Genomic DNA, 18729 nt, shown 5'->3' with positions numbered 1-18729 from the left:
ATTTTAAGCATAAAAAAGCATAAATTCAGTACAAGAATTAAACAATTAAATATTTAAGTTTTGTGGTCCTAGGGAGCTATTGCAAAAAATCTTATGTGTAGGGAGCTAGGACAAAGTCAAGTTTGGGTTTGGACATTTATCACCAATTTGCTCTTAATTTAATATAATATAATGTAGATATATTATGTAAAAGTTTTGATTTAGTAACTATTTTTATTTATAACATTAAATATGCTTATATATAATAATAATAATAATAATAATAATAATAATAATAATAATAATAATGAAAAATTGAGTATAATCTATCATACTAAATAAAAATAAAAATATAATATAATATTTTTGTTTTGGAAAGAGTCAAATTAAAGAAAAAATATATTATTCTAAAATTGAAAAATGATTGTACCAAAAATTAGTTAGATACCGATTCTCCATTTAGTATCAGCAGCTCCAAAGAAAAAGAAAAGAAAATAAAATTGATTAGTTAAATTCAAACAATTGTAATTATGACTATTGTTGTGTTAACAGTTATGTATCATTCTAAATAGTGTCTTCATCTTATACCGTCTAAAATTTAATACTTATACAAGATGTATTTGCATTATACATGTTATATTTGATATTTTTTTTATTAATATTAGCAACCGTGGCACACGCGTTGCGTGTGTAACGAAAAAATTTGACAAATACGTTCGTGTGTAACTTAATACATATTTCCAAAATAAATTTAATGCAGTCAAATAATATATCTAAAATATTTAACACAATATCAACATCATGTACCTTTTGGAAAGGAGTTGAGCTAAAAAAAAGTTGAAAATATAATCCTTATATATACATATTCAACGAAATAAGCAATTTCATTAGTTAAACTTGAAAGATATTCCTGCATATTTGAACTAAAACTTCCTTCACGACCACTTGCATTTTTTATGTGCAGACCTATAGTACTTTGTAGGAACCGAATAGTCGTCGTTGCTGCATAAAATCCAATGCCATGATATTATGATAACTAGCAAAATAATATATGAAAACCATTAACATACTCATGCACCAATAGTAAAATTGCAAGAAAAATCACTAATTCGAAAAAAAACTTCACAACATAAAATTTTAAGCTACCAAGAAGAATATAACATTGAATCACGTAGCTATCAACAGTATTTCAAAACCTGGAATTAAAAAACCCACAAAAAGAAACATTAAAATGTGTAAATGAAGTAAAATCATGGCAAAACTACAAATTAATAACAATTTCAGTTTGAACTGAATAATATTTATAATATTTACCAATTCTGAAATCATATGAATAAAATTTATATTTATAAGCCATCTTCAACTTTATGTAATCAAGCATCAAATTTCATTGTCATTGTGTTTTGGAAGATATCGTAGAGTCTCTGTTTCAAGCATTGACGGAATTAGGCCTTCAAAGAGAATGATGAGAATATGGAAGTCCAGAGTCCTTAATTTTTTTGCAAAATTAAGGAGCCCTTCCATTATATTTTTTCTTTTGTTTCATTTTTATGGTTTAAAACACATGTTTTTGTAATTCTCACAATGAGAAAATTATATTTATGCTGGAAAGATAACTCATATAGCATGATGAATCTATCTATGCTATTATTTTTATAAGTATCTATCTGGCATTTCCTTTTACATAAGTATTCGTTATGGTATTTCAATTGCATGTCGAAAAATGAGAAAGATCATAAGCATGAAATTAAAATAAAATAGTTGGAGGTTTGCATACCTTGTGAAGGTTTGTCCCTGCAGCATTAGAAAGTTTGAATGTGGTATGAGTTTATGTACCTTACAACGGTTGGTCCCTTATTTTGGTTCTTTAAGTTTTGAATTTGTAATCAGCCAAGAACGAAGTGTTGGAAGACATGCAGACAGAGTGGTTTCATCCTTTCATTTGAAATTTGATTCATATTCTGGTAAAAAAAGATATTGAAACAAAGTATATGTTAATTTATCTAATCTATGTAAAGAAAATTTCCTATTCTGCAAAAGAAAAGTTGAAGGAGCAGATAAGTTTAAAAAGCTGTCCAGCAGGTGTTGTAAACACAATTCCTACTGGAATTAAACTAACTGAATGAAATCTTCAAACATGAATAATAAAGTTTATGAAGCTGTCAAGTTTTTCTGTCTCCCTTTATCACGCTAAGATTTTTGATTCAATTGAAAATATTTCTAGGCTATCAAATTGTGTCAAGCCTCCAGGCGTTGATCGATCTTCAGTCAACACACCAAAACTGGTAATAAGAATATGGATTTGGGTGGCTGTGTAAAGAATATAAAATAAATTAAGGTATTTGATTTGTATTAAGAGGCTATAATGGTAAGTTTTTGTTTATTGTGTTTCAAATTATTTCTACCATTTTATTTCGTATGATTAAAAATAATTTAATGACTTATATCTCAAATTCCTTCCTTATCTTTCCCAAGTTCTTTCCAGTTTTCTGTTTCTGGTCACACGTGTTATTAAATTATGTATTGATAAGTTATAATTCTTTTTATGATTTTCATCCATGATAAAGATCTTGGTTGAATTTCTTAAATTTATCTGCTACTTGAACTTTTCTTTGTTCAACGTATAATTTTTACTGCAATACTGCCATATCCAGAAGGTAAATAATCAAAAAACTCATGAACGTGGACACATCGCACAACTTCTATATGGGTCATAAATTTGCACTTATCAACTGAAGTTGTGAAGTTCTTAACTTTTGCAAGACCAATACATTTATAGATGCTAAAGTAAATGGAACTTGAGTTTGTCTCCTTACGCCTTGGTCGTGTGTAGTAAAAAATAATTTTTCATTTGCACACATTTTATCGAACAGGTAGAGGTTGATTTCTTTCAAAGCAGTAGAGAAGCAAAAGAGAATTTATATTGGCAAATCAGTACAACCCGAATAGTGTAGGACTCGTATAACTTAAAATAATAAAATGAATGCGTTTGTTACCTTATGCAAGACTCAATTTGATGATTCTTTTATGAACTCCACTGGTCTTCGTTCAAAAACCTTCAGAACTTGGAGACAGTTTCTATTGTACTCTAATCCTTTATAAAATAGTAAGAGATGATCATCTTATTTCAAGTTCGTTAAACGTACCTAAAATTTCAACACAAAATAATTGATTCACAATATTCTAGCCTAGTCATAATTCTAGCCATGAAGATTGTTCTTCTTTTTGAAACATTTCGTCAAACAGTTAATGATCGAGTTCTTACTGACAAAAAATGTGTATAAAATAAACTGTAACAATACTCTCTTGCAGATGAAAAATAAGAGACATTAATTGAACACACTACTTAAAAAAATATCATTACCTTCGTTCATTAAAAAATTAAAGCACCTATTATAGTTCACCATCGGGGGAAACTCAAAAATCTTACATAATGATGGAACTGTCAGCAACCTTCTCAGCTTCTTTCTCAGTACAACGTATGAAATTCAAACCATGTACTCTACTCAGTCTCTTATTATATATAACCTGCAAGTCAATAAAATATGTGCACAAATTTTAGAATTTGAGTGTGAGAAAGTCAACATAGAAAAGGAGGAGGCTTTCTTTGTATTCATGAGAGAGGAATTCAGGGACGGTTTGTGGAAGTTTCCAGATCTGTGAAGGAGAAAAAATTGATCGATAACTTTTGAAGAAGAGAATATCAGGAACGGTTTTTTTACCTTAAAGAACTAGAGGTGGTTTTTTTTTTTACCCAACGTTGTGAGAGTATTGGAAGATAGTATTATTGGAAAATGAGAAAAGCCATACCAACAAACCAAAAAATTAGTATATGACCTTCATCTTAAAATAGCAAGAGAATAGTAAGAGATTTGTGAAATTGAACTCCTTCTAACATGATGACTTTTATGACTAACATATCAAGACTTGTCATTAAATATTAGTTTTCTATATGAAAAAAATAATATTCAATTATCTTAATATATATATTAAGGAATTAAAAAAAATATTTTACGTGACAACGGTATGTAGCATTAATTTATTGTTCCGTAATCTTTTTGTTAGTAAGGCGGCAATATAAATTTTATAAAGTAATATCGACATCTTATCTTATATCTATCATGTGAAGACAAAAATTCATGTCTTTGATATTCCCAAAAACCATGTTCACAAAATCCAATGCCAATCCAACCGGACAACAATAACAATGCTAACTTCTAACCACACGATGATCCAAAACACGACCTTTGACCAAGGTTGTCTTAACTAAAGTTCCCAAATTTTTTTCAAGCATTTTATTTTTCACAATTGCCCTCAATATGACTCATAAATATGATTTAATTGGTAACTTAATTGATAGAGCTTCAAATTTGGGAAATGAAAAATGTATTACGAAAAATGGAGAGAAATGGTATTATCATATACAATCAAGGGCAATTGGGTGTTTTCATTGCACCACATGGATTCAAGAGTCAAGACTAGAAACAAAACTCCCTTTCAATGTCCCACAATCCTCGATAGCTCCAAACACCACACACTCACACACAACCTCTCCCTCCTTTCCTTTTTCTTTTCTATTATATCACCATTATTGATTCATCATCATCAAATTCTTGAAACACCACAACAAATAATTCTGAATCATCACACATCCAACTTCCCAATTTCCAACTAAAAGTTAGATGTACAAATTCCACTCGACCAATCATTTCTCTATCTCCGCGCAACTTTTCTTGTCATTTCTTGCTTGAATCCTTTCTTCCAAAAGTACATATCCTTTTGATTCCTTTTTTTTTTTTTTAACTTTACTCCGATCATGCTTCATAGTTTACTGCCAACCCTTCAACACAATCCCAAAGCCTCCTCCTCCTCCGCCATGACCTCCGCCGGAAAGCGCGCCGTTGACCTGGCCAGCCCTTCTGTGGCCGAGCCCATCAAGCGCCAACGAACCCATCTCTCCCCCGTCGACAAGGACCTGCAGTCCGAGGAAGAAGGGGAGGATCAGCTGCAGGCCGTGGCTGCCGGAGCCTCCGCCCGGGAGGATGATGACTCGACGGGGCTCCGCCTGCTCGGGTTGCTTCTGCAATGCGCCGAGTGTGTAGCCATGGATAACCTGGACGACGCCGGCCAGCTCCTGCCGGAAATAGCTGAGCTTTCCTCCCCCTTCGGCTCCTCCGCCCAAAGGGTCGGCGCATACTTCGGTGACGCGCTTTCGGCGCGTATCATCAGCTCATATCTAAGCATCTACTCACCTTTCAGCCCTCTGTGCAAAACCCACCACCAAAAACTCCTCAACGCGCTGCAAATCTTCAACTCCGTAACCCCTTTGATCAAATTCTCACACTTCACAGCCAACCAAGCGATCCAGCAAGCACTGGACGGTGCTGATCATGTCCACATAATCGACCTGGACATCATGCAGGGCCTCCAATGGCCGGGATTGTTTCACATCCTCGCTTCCAAATCAAGAAAGGTCAAGTCTTTTAGAATCACAGGGTTTGGATCCTCTGCAGACTTGCTCAACTCAACGGGTCAGCGTTTAGCTGAATTTGCTACCGCACTCAACATTCCTTTCGAGTTTCAGCCCATCGAAGGGAAGATTGGAAACATAAAAGATTTGAATCAATTGAATATCAAAGCGGGAGAAACCATAGTGGTGCATTGGATGCATCATTGCTTGTATGATGTATCGGGGAGTGACTTGGGAGCTTCAAGAATACTGACTATGTTGAGGCCGAAACTGATAACCATTGTTGAACAGGATTTGAGCCATGGAGGGAGTTTCTTGGGGCGATTTGTGGAGGCGTTGCATTACTACTCGGCGTTATTTGATGCATTAGGGGACGGATTGGAGACGGAGAGTGTGGAGAGGCACACGGTGGAGCAGCAGCTATTTGGGTGTGAAATTCGGAACATTGTGGCGGTGGGCGGACCCAAGCGGACAGGGGAAGTGAAGGTGGAGAGGTGGGAAGATGAGTTGGTTCAAGGCGGATTTCGACCGGTTTCCCTTGCAGGCAACCCTGCTGCTCAAGCCAACTTGTTGCTTGGGATGTTTCCTTGGCAAGGGTATACATTGGTAGAAGAGAGTGGATGCCTGAAGTTGGGATGGAAAGATTTGCCATTGCTCACAGCCTCGGCTTGGCAGCCATGTGAATAGTCGATCGGGTTATTACATTCCATGTGAGCAAGGGAATGGATCTCGATATTGATGTTCTTGCTTAGAGTTTTATGATGGGATTGTGGATACAGAGCCAAGTTCTTTTTTGAGATGGAGCAGGGGATAGATATAGATGTTCTTGGTTGAGAAATTGGTATCTAGTCTCTACAATCACACTGAGATGGCGATACATTGTATTTGTTCATTTTGTTATATATATTATTCTTTGATGTTGAAATAAAGAAATGTGCCAACCTTCATAGAGATTCAATCATGGATTCTTGGGACTTATTCGGAGTCTGTTTGTGAGATTTTTTTACGTCCAATAATATGTGATTTTTATTGTTTCTTTTAGCACCTGATCGACACCTTAGGTACAAAAGTCACCTTTTTATTCACTTTACTCGACAGTCTCTCTGTATGATCAGACACTTGCTTAATGCTTGAGCCCACTGTTCACAATATCTTTGATTCAGCAGGATAAATGTCTCGGAAAAGATATTTTTAAATTAACAGATTTTGCTCTGGCCAGAATTTGTTGTACTGTTGGTATTTAAATTGTGATAGATTCTTCAATCTTCATTGACGTATTCATTCCAACCAAGTAAAGTAATCAACTCCAATGCGAGAAAGTACCCCGAAAATCGCATTCTTGATTTTAGATAGTCCCGCAAAAGAAACAGATTATTTAATAAGAATGAATAGCAACTGCTGAACATTGGAAATGAGAATAACCTTTTAAGTTAGAGAAGCATCCTCAGCATAAGATCAATGCCACAAAAATCTAGAACCAAAGCATCGCAGAGATACCAAATTGATATTCCCATGATTCCACATAAAATACCCTATTTATCTAGGAAAGCAAATGGATTCACCTTAAATGTTCCATTTCATCCAAAAGGGAGGGAAAACATGAAGTGCTAGATAAATATAAATCGGATGCTAAGCACTCTATGACCTATCCACTACAATAATGATTCACAAAAGGAAACAAAACCAACGGAACTTGGTTAGGTTCATAATTGAACTGCAAGAACAAATACCGTAGTAGCTGAACACAAACTATATTACAACAAGAAAAATAGTTTCCAAACATGATCCACAGTTAGTACTTTTTCCCAAGAATAATTCCGATAACAACTGAAACTAAAGCCACACCAAAAATAAACTTAAGGGCTGTCAATTGAGATACCTCGGTACTATGAAGTGACATATTTGTCGATAATGCTCGAGTTGACTTCGGGTTAACTTCACCCTCCATTATTGCTTTCGAGGCATATTTGTTTGATTTTTTCTCTCTCAAGTGTTCTTTTAGACGCTCAATCACTGTACGTAGATCCTTCTTGGAACTTTTATATGTTTCATGAAGTGAATTAATCTCTTCCAAAACACCAGATATCTGAATGATGAAAATACTAATATAAATTCATCTGAATGACAACAAAATCTAAAAAGATCTCACAATTTCTGTAAACAAGACAAGATGGAGTACTAACTTGAGACTGTAGCTTCTGGCCTTCAGAAGCAAACCTTTGTGTCAGCTCTTTTATTTCTATTCCTGCAATATTTTTTTCTTCAAGTGCAACAACTTCAAGAGTTTTCAGTTTCTGTTCTAGCCCTTTGTTGTTCACCATTGCTTGGGACAAAAGAGAATCAGTTTTGCTGAATTTCTCATCTGACTGCCGCAACTTGTCCTCAAGGTCTTCATAAAAATTTACTTCTATGCTAGATTCAGCTAGTTCTTCCTGCATGATTTTCATCTTTATTTCATGGTTTTTCGAATGTTCTTCCATTTGTTTCAATTTAACATCTTCAAGATGGGATACCTTCTCTTGAAGGGATTCTTTCGTAGATGACATTAAATTGTCAAATGATGAAATGTCTTCTTTAGCCTTAAATTCAGAAACACTTGCAGGTTCCAATTCTTGAGTCAATTCACTGCCAAGAACTTCCTTTGAAGCTAGCATCCGTTTCAAATCTTGCACTTGTGATTGTGAAAGCTCCAATTCCCCTTGAACAGTAGAAAGTTCAGAAGTGGTCCTCTTCAGCATCTCTTCTACTTTCTGAGTTTCCGAAATACTTTCATACAAAATCTTCAGCTCATCTTGTAACGTCATCATCTGATCTTGCATTTCTATTGCACTGGATTTTGCTAGCTTAAGCAATCTTTCGAACTCCAAGACCTTTTTTGTTTCTGATGCAGCAAGCAAACTGCTTTGCTGGTGCAAGTCCTCAAATCTACCAGCTTCATCATTAGAAATTTGCAATTCTAACTTAAGATCTTCCATATCCTTTCTCGAGGTCCTCAAATCAAGACTGAGACAATCAAATGCTTCCTTCGTATCAGTCAGTTCCTTGTTCTTCCATTCTTGAGCTTTCAGCATATCTTGCATACTTTTAAGCTCTATGTTGTGTCTCGCCTCACTTTTTGAGTTGTGCTCAAGCATTCTTCCATGCTCGAGGCAAATCTCTTCATGCTTCTCTACGTTTTCTTGATAATGCTTTTTCGACAGCAAGAGTTCCTTCTTCAGGTTCATGTTCTCAAATTCAGAATCCTTCAAAAAATCAGACATTGTCACCAATTCCTCTTCAAGCTCTTTAACTTTTTCATGTGATTCTAGCAACTCTCTATTTGCCTTGGGATTCCAGTCGGTATGTTCAACAACAGTTGGCCTTTTGTTTGCAAAAGCGTTTGTCTCAGCTTTGTGGTCGCAATCCTTCACATCGAACAATTCCTTATCTACATGTATGAATCCACCTTCAAGGGTAATTTCTTTGGCTTCTTCCTCTTCTTTTTCTTCCTTCTCTGTGCTGTCAATCTCTGCTTCTGTTTTCTGAAACTTAAAAATATCATGAAAGAAAAGGGAACCTCAATTGAGAAAAAATACCAACATTCTTGTGTAGCATGGTCGAAAAAACGTCCTTGACGACGGTACTAAGTAATTTCATCCTCTTGACCAAGTTAAGTTTAGTGGTTTAAGTTAGTACCTGAAACTGAACAAAATTTGGCATGCTTGACAATCAACAGTACATGATGGAGCCTTTCAAATTTACTACTAAGATAAGCTATCTTGTTCCTACAGAACAGAAAATGACAGGACGATTCTCCCTTAGGACAGTAAGTAAGTAAGTAACAACACCTTTTCAAAACAAGAAAAAGAACATGAAGATATAGTAAATTAACACCTTTTTAGAAAAAGAAAAAAGAACATAAAGAACTAACTAAATTAACAACTTTCTAAAACCAGACAAAGAACATAAAGTCATGAAGTGCAAAATTAACACCTTTTTAAATAACGGGAAATAACAAAAAAAACAATCTATTTTCACCTTCTTATTCCTTGCATACTAGAGAAAACAAGCACGGTAACAATTGTTTGCATATCAGCTTTGTAATTGACGAAGCAATCACCATTAGTCTAACATTTTGAAAAGTGAAATGGAATCTATTATACATGGAGAAAGAACAAGATTTGACTGATTTGAGCACCTCAAGAGATCAGAGTATTTACAAATTATTTATTTTATGAAAACATGATTAAAACTAATTATTAACTAAAGCTAATCACACAAATATCTCTGGAAACTTTCTGTTCACAACATCCAAAAAAAAATCTGACCTTAATGGGAGCTTCATTTCTCTCGACGTTGTCAGCAACATCTGGCATAGGCCTAAAACCTTTAGGAATCTTGTCTTCCATGACTGTATCTGATATAATTTCAATCAATAATGGTAATTGGTAACATATATCAGATCTATCGACCGCATAAATATCATCCATATATTCCAAAATGCAAATAACGCTGGTGGACCGGTGATAAAAACTACAACTGGTTAATAGCATCATATAAAACAGCATAAGAAATATGGATAACGAATGTGCTTTGAATTTTAAAAAGTTAATAATCAGATTACATTATCCCTTTCGGACAGTATGACTAATATTGTAATATTAGCTGCCAAACATATGACAAAATGGGTAAAAGCAGCAGTTCTTCTATTAAAAAATAAATAAATATATATATATATAACCCATGGATTTAAGCATAAAATTATGAACACAGTCGTACATGTTCTCACTATGGTGACTTTACACTTAGTTTTGTCCGTGTTTGAAATATAGTAAGAAACGCAAAACCAGTCGCATGTTAAAAAGAAGATAGAAATTGCCGTTTGATTTCAGCCGGCGCCTGGACGAATATCAACTCACAAAGTAAAAAAGAATAATAGGATAATCAGGACAATATTGCTCTGGTCTAAATTTTAATCAAAATACAGTCGTATGACTGTATGAATACAATACTGACTGATTGAATCAAATCCACTAAAAAAATCGATGGAAAAACAAAATAGTTGAGTTGATTTTACACCAGATTAATCGATCAAAGCAAAACAAAAAAAAAAACATTGCAGCTATGCAAGAAACGAAGCATCATAATCGCAGGAACATATTCATACACGCTACAAATCGAGTGAAATACAGACTTGCCTGACAGATTCCCCTTCCGAGAGACGGTTTTCCTACTGCATCCAAAGGTGTTTGATTGAAGATTTTAAACGGAGAGAATATTAGCAGTGAAAAGCAAGGTGAGTGGCTTGTTATTTAAAATTTTGAAAAGACTGCCAAAGGGTCGTCCTTTAAATTTTATTTTATTTTATTTTTAAATATCAAAAGCATCTCTTCGAGTGAGCTACTTTCATTTTTCCTAATTTTAGTTTGTTTTTTAAATTAAAAATTCTAATATGAAATTATATAATTATATATCAACGTTATATTAGAGTTGTGTCGGCTTCACACACACACACACAAAAAAAAACTAAATTGTAGAAAAATAAAATAATAATAAAATTATCTGATTAAACTGATTTTGACAAAATAGAGAGTCCAAATTGTAGAAAATTAAATATATAGGATTGATGTAATAATATTATATTACGTTTGGATTAAAGTATTTTAGTTGATCTGATTTCAAATCTGCACCCCCAATCCATTATGTCTATTTGTTAAAAATTAGAACGAAAGATTTGAAATATCTTACTAAATAATGTTTTTTATTTCAATTTAAGAATCTATTCCTAACTTAATTATTTCAAATCTATAGATTCAAATACTTTGATTTGAAATTCTCTCACAAATACTTATTCATCGATCCACAAATGCAAATCTTACTGTTTTCTTTAGTTAAATTAATTGTTTTTATGATATTTCATCGAACATATTGGGAATATTTCAAAAATGTAATTGTAAATTAATGAGACAAATTAAATTCCAAATAAATAATGTTTTACTTGGATACTTATAATATTTTATCGATTTAATAGTTTGTTAATTTTTATTTATTTATGCCATTAATACATCTCGTTTTCTTTAGTAATTATTCGAATAGATTTATTTATTATTTTAAAAAAATGAACGCAGGTAAATTTGTAGACAATATCATTTAATCCAACAAAATAAAACTATTTTTGCGATTTTAACATTAAATTATTATATAAATATTAATGGTGAAATATTCGTGAGACTCTCCTAAGAAAAACTAGTAAAAAATTTAATATAGTAAAGATTAATAATTTATCACGTACTTAATACGACAAAAAAATAACCAATACTATTAATCAATCGGTCATAAACAAATATCAAACATACATTTACACACAAGAAAAGAAAGCAATGTCCGTAGCCAAAGAGATTTCTACGGGTAAACTCTGCCTTACACAAGTCATTCACTACTTTTTAACGGGATCTTCCTGCCGGAGCGAGAAGGAGCAGTCGTCGCCGGAATGAACCAGAAGCCTGAAGAGGACTCATGGCTCAGAAACACTTCTCTTACAAAGGTTTCGTTCCAATCAGACGTGTTAAGGGATGCACCTGGGTGGTTTTTTAGACAACCTGAGATAAATTACTTGAGTCCTGATCCGGATGTAGTGTTATAGTCAAAATCCCCAGGAATAAAGACAGGAAGCTGGTTTGAAACAGCGTCTCTCTTATATCTAGGGGGTAAAGTCAATGGCAGTTTATCTTGGCCGTCTCTTGAGCTTGAAACCCTTTCAGATTTCAGGCCATCGCGATTTGGAGCACTTAAAAGTGGACCACCGAAGAAGATAGATTCTCCGGTGTATGTTAGTTTCTCTGGTTGCTGGACCGATGGTTTTGCTGGAGGAAGTGAAGGTTCTCGGGGGAGAACAGCAGGCTGCTTCTCGCGATTAATAGATGCTGCATTGGCATGTGAAGATGGTTTTTTGCGGGCTTCTGAAGCAGATACTGGAATGGATACATACCTTCCAGCTTCTTGATCCCAAACAACAGATGTTCTTTTTATGTCTCTGAGCAAGGATGATGCATGAGGAGCAGCAGAAATCATTAAAGGATCTGTAGTGCTACTCTTTTGTACAATCCTCCCGTCCAATCCAGAGGGGTTGAGTGACGCTAAGCTACTTTTAACAGGGGCTGAGACTCGAGAAATTAGGGGCTGATCTGGTACAATTCCAGGTACCGAGCTAGATGCTACGAAAGGGTTTGACCCATGAGCCTGCGGAAGAGGGCTTAACGTGACAGATTCATGGACATGGCTTGGGCTGCTGAAACTGCTTACACTTTGGGTGCCAGTTTCATATTCATCCCTGCTACCTTGACTGGGAGCATAAGTGTTTCTCAAAGGAGAAAGAGTGAGTTCATTTCTGACATCTTTGTTTCCTCCTGTTTCAGTGCTCATACTGCTTCTAATGCTAACATTCTCGCTGGAACTTAGTTCAGAATCATGCAAGTGACGATTATCGACAGGCCGTAAGATGGAAGAAGATGCCCTTGCCTTCGCAGCAGCTTTCACAGCCTCACCCGAATCTAGTTTAGCAAGCTTCCAAGCACTGATGCGAACTCCCTTTTTCTGTGCCTTGTTCCTCACATCGCCAACGCCAGTTGCATCAGGATCAACAGTTGATGGAACCACACCAGGTCCTAGCTGCGGTGCAACTTCTTCCTGATATCCAAATTTCAAAATAGAAAGAACTTTGGATTCGCCCATGTAAACAATCAATAAAGAGAATTCAAGATTGATAAGAGCTTCTCGATGGCCAACAAGATTTAAGAAAGTTAGGTGTTATCCTACACATTTAATTTTTGTTTATAATTTAATTTCATCCCGTAAATAAAAGATGCTTCCTTCTGCTGATGAATCAAGGAAGATGGAATAAAACGTTTACCTGAAACAAGTAAACTTCAAACAAGGTGCAAAATATGCAGCCACGCAATTTAAACACCATAAAAAAAATTTATACCTGGTAATCTACAAACACCCTAGGAGGAGTGCACCAGGCCCCTTTATATTGCAGTCCCAAAGAGCTTCCACCACTGAAACCAGTTGTAGCAGATCCTGATGGAGAATAAAGAATATTTGGGGGCTCCTCATCTACGGATGCTCCCGCAGGAGCCTCGCTCATGGCCCTCATTGCCACAACATATTCATAAGTTGTAATTCCCTAGTATACAAAGACAAATGTTGACAAGTTATGATTATTCAAGGATGCAAATCATACAACAAAATATCCTTTAGAGTGATGTATAAAAACTTCATGAGTGCTCCGAACGAAGGTTCCAACCAAGTATTTAGACTGTAATGGTTGTTGGTAGCTTTAGTAGTTACTTGAGAAAATGAGAAATACAGGGAAAAATAAGACACAGGTGCTGACCTTTCTAATAAGTATCATATGGAAAAAGAAAAGTTCCCCCAAGGGTACACAAGCCAGTAAAGAGAGTGCTGTACACACAGCCTGCAGCATAACATGCACACCATGACATTAATACTTGTTATCTTTATTTGGATCAAAGGATCTGGCTATGAATTCATGTAAACACTGGTCAGCTATAACTTCAAAGCAAAAAAGATCAACAAAATGAAAACAATCAATTCCATTATCCTGTGCCACAACAAAATCAAGATTTTCATTTCTATAGCCGCTGTGCATTGAATTCAAAATAAAGAAACAAAAACGGACGATCTCACATGTTTCAAAACATCCTTCAATTCAAACAAAACAAGGTTAATCAGTAATCAACAAACACTAGCATTCGCATTTGCCTTATCGAGAATGGATTTACCACTACAGTTGCAAATGGCGCACGTGAGAAACCATTTCCAAGCCTATCGATAATTTCTGTCTCCATGTGCTTCTTCTTCACGAAGCAACGAACTATAACAGTAATCCCGACTAAAACTTCAAGAGAAAGCTGGAAAAAGAGTGAAATTAGTCATCTAAAACCTTCCTGACACTGAGCCGATAGTTTCCCCCAAAACTTACCCAAACTAGGCTGATAGCCATTAGTGAAATGAATGTCATATAATTTTTCCGCCCGACACAGTTATTGAGCCACTGCAATATCAATTAAAGAAGTTAGCTTCCTCGACAGAGATACAACTATAAACATCTTGCATCAAAATTCCAGAAGATCCATCAAGAAGAATCTCTGCGCATCAAGGGCCATACCCGACAATGGTGATCAAATCCATCCACACACTTGTCGCAACTTCTACAATGTTTGCTGAACTTGCGAACCTATGGAGACGTACATGCAGCGGTCACCACATGTAAAAATGATAGGACACGGAGAAAGCATAACATAAAACAGAAGGTTGATAATCAACATCAACAGATACGGCTAAAATAAATAATTGCTATACTTGTGAGCTATAAGTTTTAAGGTAGACACACGATGAAATCAGTGACAGTCAGTCAATGAACCTTGCAGAAGTGATAGTTAAAAGCATATAATATGCAATCCCCCAAATTCCTTGCAGTGAACATGTTTACAAGTATGGAGCAGAGTTCTATTTTGTTTTGTAATGGCATCATTCCTTCAGTAATCAACATATAGCATCTCGATTTATTGTTGCAACACATAGCATGTAGAACTATGAAACAACTACCCACCTCAGCATTGCACAACGTGCAAAACAAGGCATCTTCACCTGTACCTTCCTGATCGGTGACCTCGTCAGGTTTCCGGCAATCCTCGTGAACAAAGATTGCACAAACAATTCCTCCAAAAATATTGCATAACGACCTACTACTTGGTGGGAGCACTTGAGCATTGGTTTTCACAGATTCAACAGAACCTTTTCTGCTGGAATTAGCGCCTCCAAAGGAACTTCGTGAAGCTGAAGATGCAGAAGAACGTGTGCCGTTGCTAACTTCATCAAACTTCCTGTTCCGTCCACGTGAAGTTGATTCGTGCTTTTCCCTTGTGGTGTTCGTTAACTCGGGGTCAAATTTAGACATAATACCAGGGTCCGCTGGGTTAATTGCAGTGCTTCGAGCATAAAGGATGAAAACCAACAATGCCTGCATTTGGAGAATCAATGGATTTAAATTTTACACAAATTTTTACAATGCAATTATGAGAGTCATGTGAAGTCTTGATATAAAATGCCGATTATCATATGAACAATGATAAATTGTGAAACAGTAACATGAAAATAAAACAGAAATGTCAAATTAGTGTTAAAAACATTGAAAAGATCAATAGAAGGAAAAAGCCTCACGAAAATTTGGGTAAAATGTCAATTCAGCCATCTTTCTAACAAATATAAATAGTATGACAAGACATTATGTGTCACGAGCTTACTAAATGTCCAGTTACATTCAAAATAGTATCAATATAATCATCATCAACAAAAACGCTAGGTTGCCAAGACTGGGCCTAGGGTCGTCCACTAAGTCCTCGGACGTGTAAATTTCTAGCCCATTAATTGAAATTATCAATGTCATCCCATTTAATTCCAGAGGATGGTTTGTTACAAGATAATTGTATTTTTTACTTAGACAATATTTCCTATTTGCAAATGATCGAAGTCATCAACTCATCTTCGATAGAATTTCCCTCTTTGTACATTTATTTCCATTATCTTCACAATAAAAAGCTTGATGATTGACATCACCATATTACTGTATCATTCAACAGACAGCAAAGTTTGGAGTTTAAATTCAATCAACTTACCTTTTTAACATGATTTTAAGTTCCAAAAATTTCTACTCCTTTGCTTCCAACATTTACTTTCAGAACTTAAAAGGAAATCTAGCGGGAAAGACTTCAATATCAATTAAGCCATTTGAGAATCCAAAATCTGGTTAAAGGGGCAATTTTCATTTCTTAATTTGCCATTGAATATTTACTCTCATCTTTCCTGTATACTGTAAGTCTGTAACAAAATTCTGTATAAATTGTCGTCGATAGTAGCACCTGTTTTGGTTTTGTTCAAACATAATAAGATTGCCATGCATAAGCCATATCTGTGATACGTACCACGGGGGAATACACAGCAATGAGAACATACTCCAATATTTGGCCACCAAGGAAAGGAGCAAAGAAAGCATAAAACGCCACCACTAGCAAGAAAAACACAGTGATAGCGACCACCTGTAAAAGATAGAATTCAAGTTTTCGTCTATGAGCTGGCATGCATAAACATTAGAAGAAAGCAGTTTTCACAGAAACCAAAAACTTGTTAACGCAAAGTCACACCAAAGCAATGCAACATAAAAATGTTGGAACAAGTCAGACTAATATCAGGTGACACAAAATACAACTCCATCAAAAAAATTTATATTAAAAATCACATATTCAGAGACTCACAAGCGCAAAGTAAAACCACGTGGCCTAAACTAGAAGAGATGAGGATTACGCAACGCAATGGTAAATATTTTTTTTAAAATTATTAAATATTAAGAGACACAAAGCACCTATAGCTTAAAAAGCAGACAAGCCTATGTCGTTGCTTAAATTTTTCCAGTAACGCAGATGAATCAAATGAGTGGGAATTTTAACCAGCTCCATCATTACCATAAATATTCAAAACACAACTACTTTGATACTGAATGAACTCAAGTGCAGGTTGAAATTATAAACAAGCTCTCTAGTTTTTCATAACTCAAACAAGGCCCAAGCTACATGCTACAAAAACCATGATTGAGCAAATCAGCAACCATCAGCAAACATTTGGCCTTGAGCACCAAAAGAAGAACTAAGGTATCCTGGCAACTCTTATCTAAATATAAACTATCCAAATGCTGTCACAAATATGAAAGCAGGAGAGAAGGCAGCCTCCTTATATAAATTTACCATCACAAAATCAAAATGCTGCAACACAAAACAATCATTCAATAAGCTAAAAGTAAATAGTCAAAGCAGAAACTCAATTTACCACGGATCCACGTCACAGAGCCAAAAAAAAAAAAAAGATAGGAAAAACAATTTATGGCCGAAACCATTAAAAATCCTTCAGAAATCAAAATCCCAGAAATTTTCTCAAATTAGAATCATAACCACAATCAGCTGCACACCAACTCAATTGAGTAACAACAAAACAAATAAAAAAATTCCCATAAAAAAAACACACACAAACATTAATGACGGGCAGTGCGAGAAATAAGCTGAAACAAAACCTGCAAGGTGTGCGCTGGTAACTGCCACCCATGTTTTCTCACCATCACTTTTCCACCTCCACCCTAAAATCCCCAATTCCTCCCAAGCAGTCTTCCCCAATCCCAACGCACCACACTGCCCTCGAGCGTGCGTGTTGGTTTCTCGACCTTTTCCCTCTGTCCAATCCAGAAAACTAACTTTACTAAATGGGTTTTTGCTAAAAGAAGTAAAAACGAAAGTTAGACAATGTAACGTAAATAGCCCCAAAAAAAGATTTATTTTTTAATAGAAGACTTCTCCAAATTTTTTTCCCCAAGAATCAGAGTAGTTTATAATAAATTTCAGTAACTGTAATTACTTACAAAAAGAAAGAGACGTCAGAGTTAATTTGTTTGCTTGCGTTGAAGTTGGGAGGGAAGAAAGTACAAAGCGCTAGCAGACAAAGCGACGGCGGGGAGCTGAGGGCGGTGCGTGTGTGTGTGAGGTGTTTCAGAATATATGAAGTAGGCGAGTGCAGTTCAGCTGCTTTACATTCTGGATAACATATTTACACAAAATATAATAATAATAATAATAATAATAATAATAATAATAATAATAATAATAATAATAATAATAATAATAATAATAATAATAATAATTCTATTTCCTTCAAAAATACTTCTAAAAATAAAATTAAAGAAATAATCATTATATAAATTATAATTAAATAATATCAATCCATGTCCCCAGCTTGTTTTCTCAAAAAAAAAAAAATATCAGGGGAAATTATACCAATAAACCCATCCGTTTTTTTTTTTTTAATTCATTTGTCATCTTTTGAAGTATAATTTGTAAAAACTACTTCTAGTCTAGAATAAAATTATTATGAAATGTAATGGATTTCTCCCACTTTTTTATTCGATTATTATTATTATTTTGAGATATGGCTTACATATTAATCAAGATTTTGGGCAAATGGTATTGTACCTTATATGATTAATATTTCTATCGTCATACAAAAAAACCTATGTCTCATACCCAAATATTATTATAAGCTAATTATATAAATAGGGTGTGCTCAAACAAAAGACTAAAATAAAATATGTGTTGTAGACTTGTAGTAAATTATTACATATTTAATATCAAAATAAGTTTCATGTAAGACGATCTTACGGATATAAATTGTTAAACGAG

At 34.8% G+C, this 18729-nt stretch overlaps 3 protein-coding genes across 20 annotated transcripts; 1 reads left to right on the top strand and 2 right to left on the bottom strand.

Annotated features, from left to right (window-relative positions):
* Window positions 1–718: 718 nt before the first annotated feature.
* LOC140891254 (uncharacterized) lies at window positions 719–10766 on the bottom strand. 17 transcript variants are annotated; one of them, XR_012152463.1, is made up of 8 exons: window positions 10627–10745; window positions 9757–9845; window positions 7633–8976; window positions 7329–7535; window positions 3410–3507; window positions 2976–3073; window positions 1757–1940; window positions 719–981 (listed from the first exon to the last, which is right to left on the bottom strand). XR_012152463.1 is itself a non-coding variant. In XM_073299656.1 (6 exons), exons 2-6 carry the CDS (start codon window positions 9835–9837, stop codon window positions 1934–1936), a joined length of 1737 nt encoding a protein of 578 aa, XP_073155757.1. In that variant the 5' UTR covers window positions 9838–9845; window positions 10627–10745; the 3' UTR covers window positions 719–1933. The 17 variants fall into 17 exon arrangements, 4 of the variants coding, with proteins under 4 accessions (XP_073155757.1, XP_073155756.1, XP_073155754.1 ...); XR_012152462.1 differs by having other exon boundaries at window positions 1816–1940; XR_012152473.1 differs by having other exon boundaries at window positions 719–1940; window positions 7633–7881; window positions 7963–8976.
* LOC140891227 (scarecrow-like protein 23) lies at window positions 4476–6446 on the top strand. Its single transcript, XM_073299609.1, has one exon. It carries the CDS (start codon window positions 4796–4798, stop codon window positions 6134–6136), a length of 1341 nt encoding a protein of 446 aa, XP_073155710.1. The 5' UTR covers window positions 4476–4795; the 3' UTR covers window positions 6137–6446.
* Window positions 10767–11720: 954 nt separating the features above from the next.
* LOC140887179 (probable protein S-acyltransferase 19) lies at window positions 11721–18056 on the bottom strand. Of its 2 annotated transcripts, none has more exons than XM_073294255.1 (10): window positions 17916–18056; window positions 17574–17770; window positions 16435–16548; window positions 15063–15473; window positions 14619–14687; window positions 14433–14504; window positions 14233–14361; window positions 13824–13904; window positions 13413–13613; window positions 11721–13114 (listed from the first exon to the last, which is right to left on the bottom strand). In XM_073294255.1, the coding sequence occupies exons 2-10, from the start codon at window positions 17616–17618 to the stop codon at window positions 12038–12040; spliced, it is 2199 nt and encodes a 732-aa protein (XP_073150356.1). In that variant the 5' UTR covers window positions 17619–17770; window positions 17916–18056; the 3' UTR covers window positions 11721–12037. The 2 variants fall into 2 exon arrangements, with proteins under 2 accessions (XP_073150356.1, XP_073150355.1); XM_073294254.1 differs by having other exon boundaries at window positions 17574–17729.
* Window positions 18057–18729: the final 673 nt, after the last annotated feature.

Source organism: Henckelia pumila, chromosome 3, assembly GCF_033568475.1.
Source record: "Henckelia pumila isolate YLH828 chromosome 3, ASM3356847v2, whole genome shotgun sequence".
NCBI lineage: Eukaryota > Viridiplantae > Streptophyta > Magnoliopsida > Lamiales > Gesneriaceae > Henckelia > Henckelia pumila.
Note: the sequence above shows the minus strand (reverse complement) of the source record. Positions and strands in the feature narration are given on the sequence as shown.

What these genes read in the sequence shown, in the direction of transcription:
- LOC140891227 (XM_073299609.1), top strand. Translation starts at nt 4,796, where the DNA reads ATGCTTCATAGTTTACTGCCAACCCTTCAACACAATCCCAAAGCCTCC.
- LOC140891254 (XM_073299653.1), bottom strand. Translation starts at nt 9,837, where the DNA reads ATGGAAGACAAGATTCCTAAAGGTTTTAGGCCTATGCCAGATGTTGCT. An exon ending in GAAATGAAGCTCCCATTAAG is followed by an intron (nt 8,977 to 9,756) that starts GTCAGATTTTTT and finishes GATATTTTTAAG; the next exon opens with TTTCAGAAAACAGAAGCAGA. An exon ending in GCCAGAAGCTACAGTCTCAA is followed by an intron (nt 7,536 to 7,632) that starts GTTAGTACTCCA and finishes TTCATCATTCAG; the next exon opens with ATATCTGGTGTTTTGGAAGA.
- LOC140887179 (XM_073294255.1), bottom strand. Translation starts at nt 17,618, where the DNA reads ATGGTGAGAAAACATGGGTGGCAGTTACCAGCGCACACCTTGCAG. An exon ending in GATTTGATCACCATTGTCGG is followed by an intron (nt 14,505 to 14,618) that starts GTATGGCCCTTG and finishes TTGATATTGCAG; the next exon opens with TGGCTCAATAACTGTGTCGG. An exon ending in GGGTGTTTGTAGATTACCAG is followed by an intron (nt 13,115 to 13,412) that starts GTATAAATTTTT and finishes TTTGGATATCAG; the next exon opens with GAAGAAGTTGCACCGCAGCT.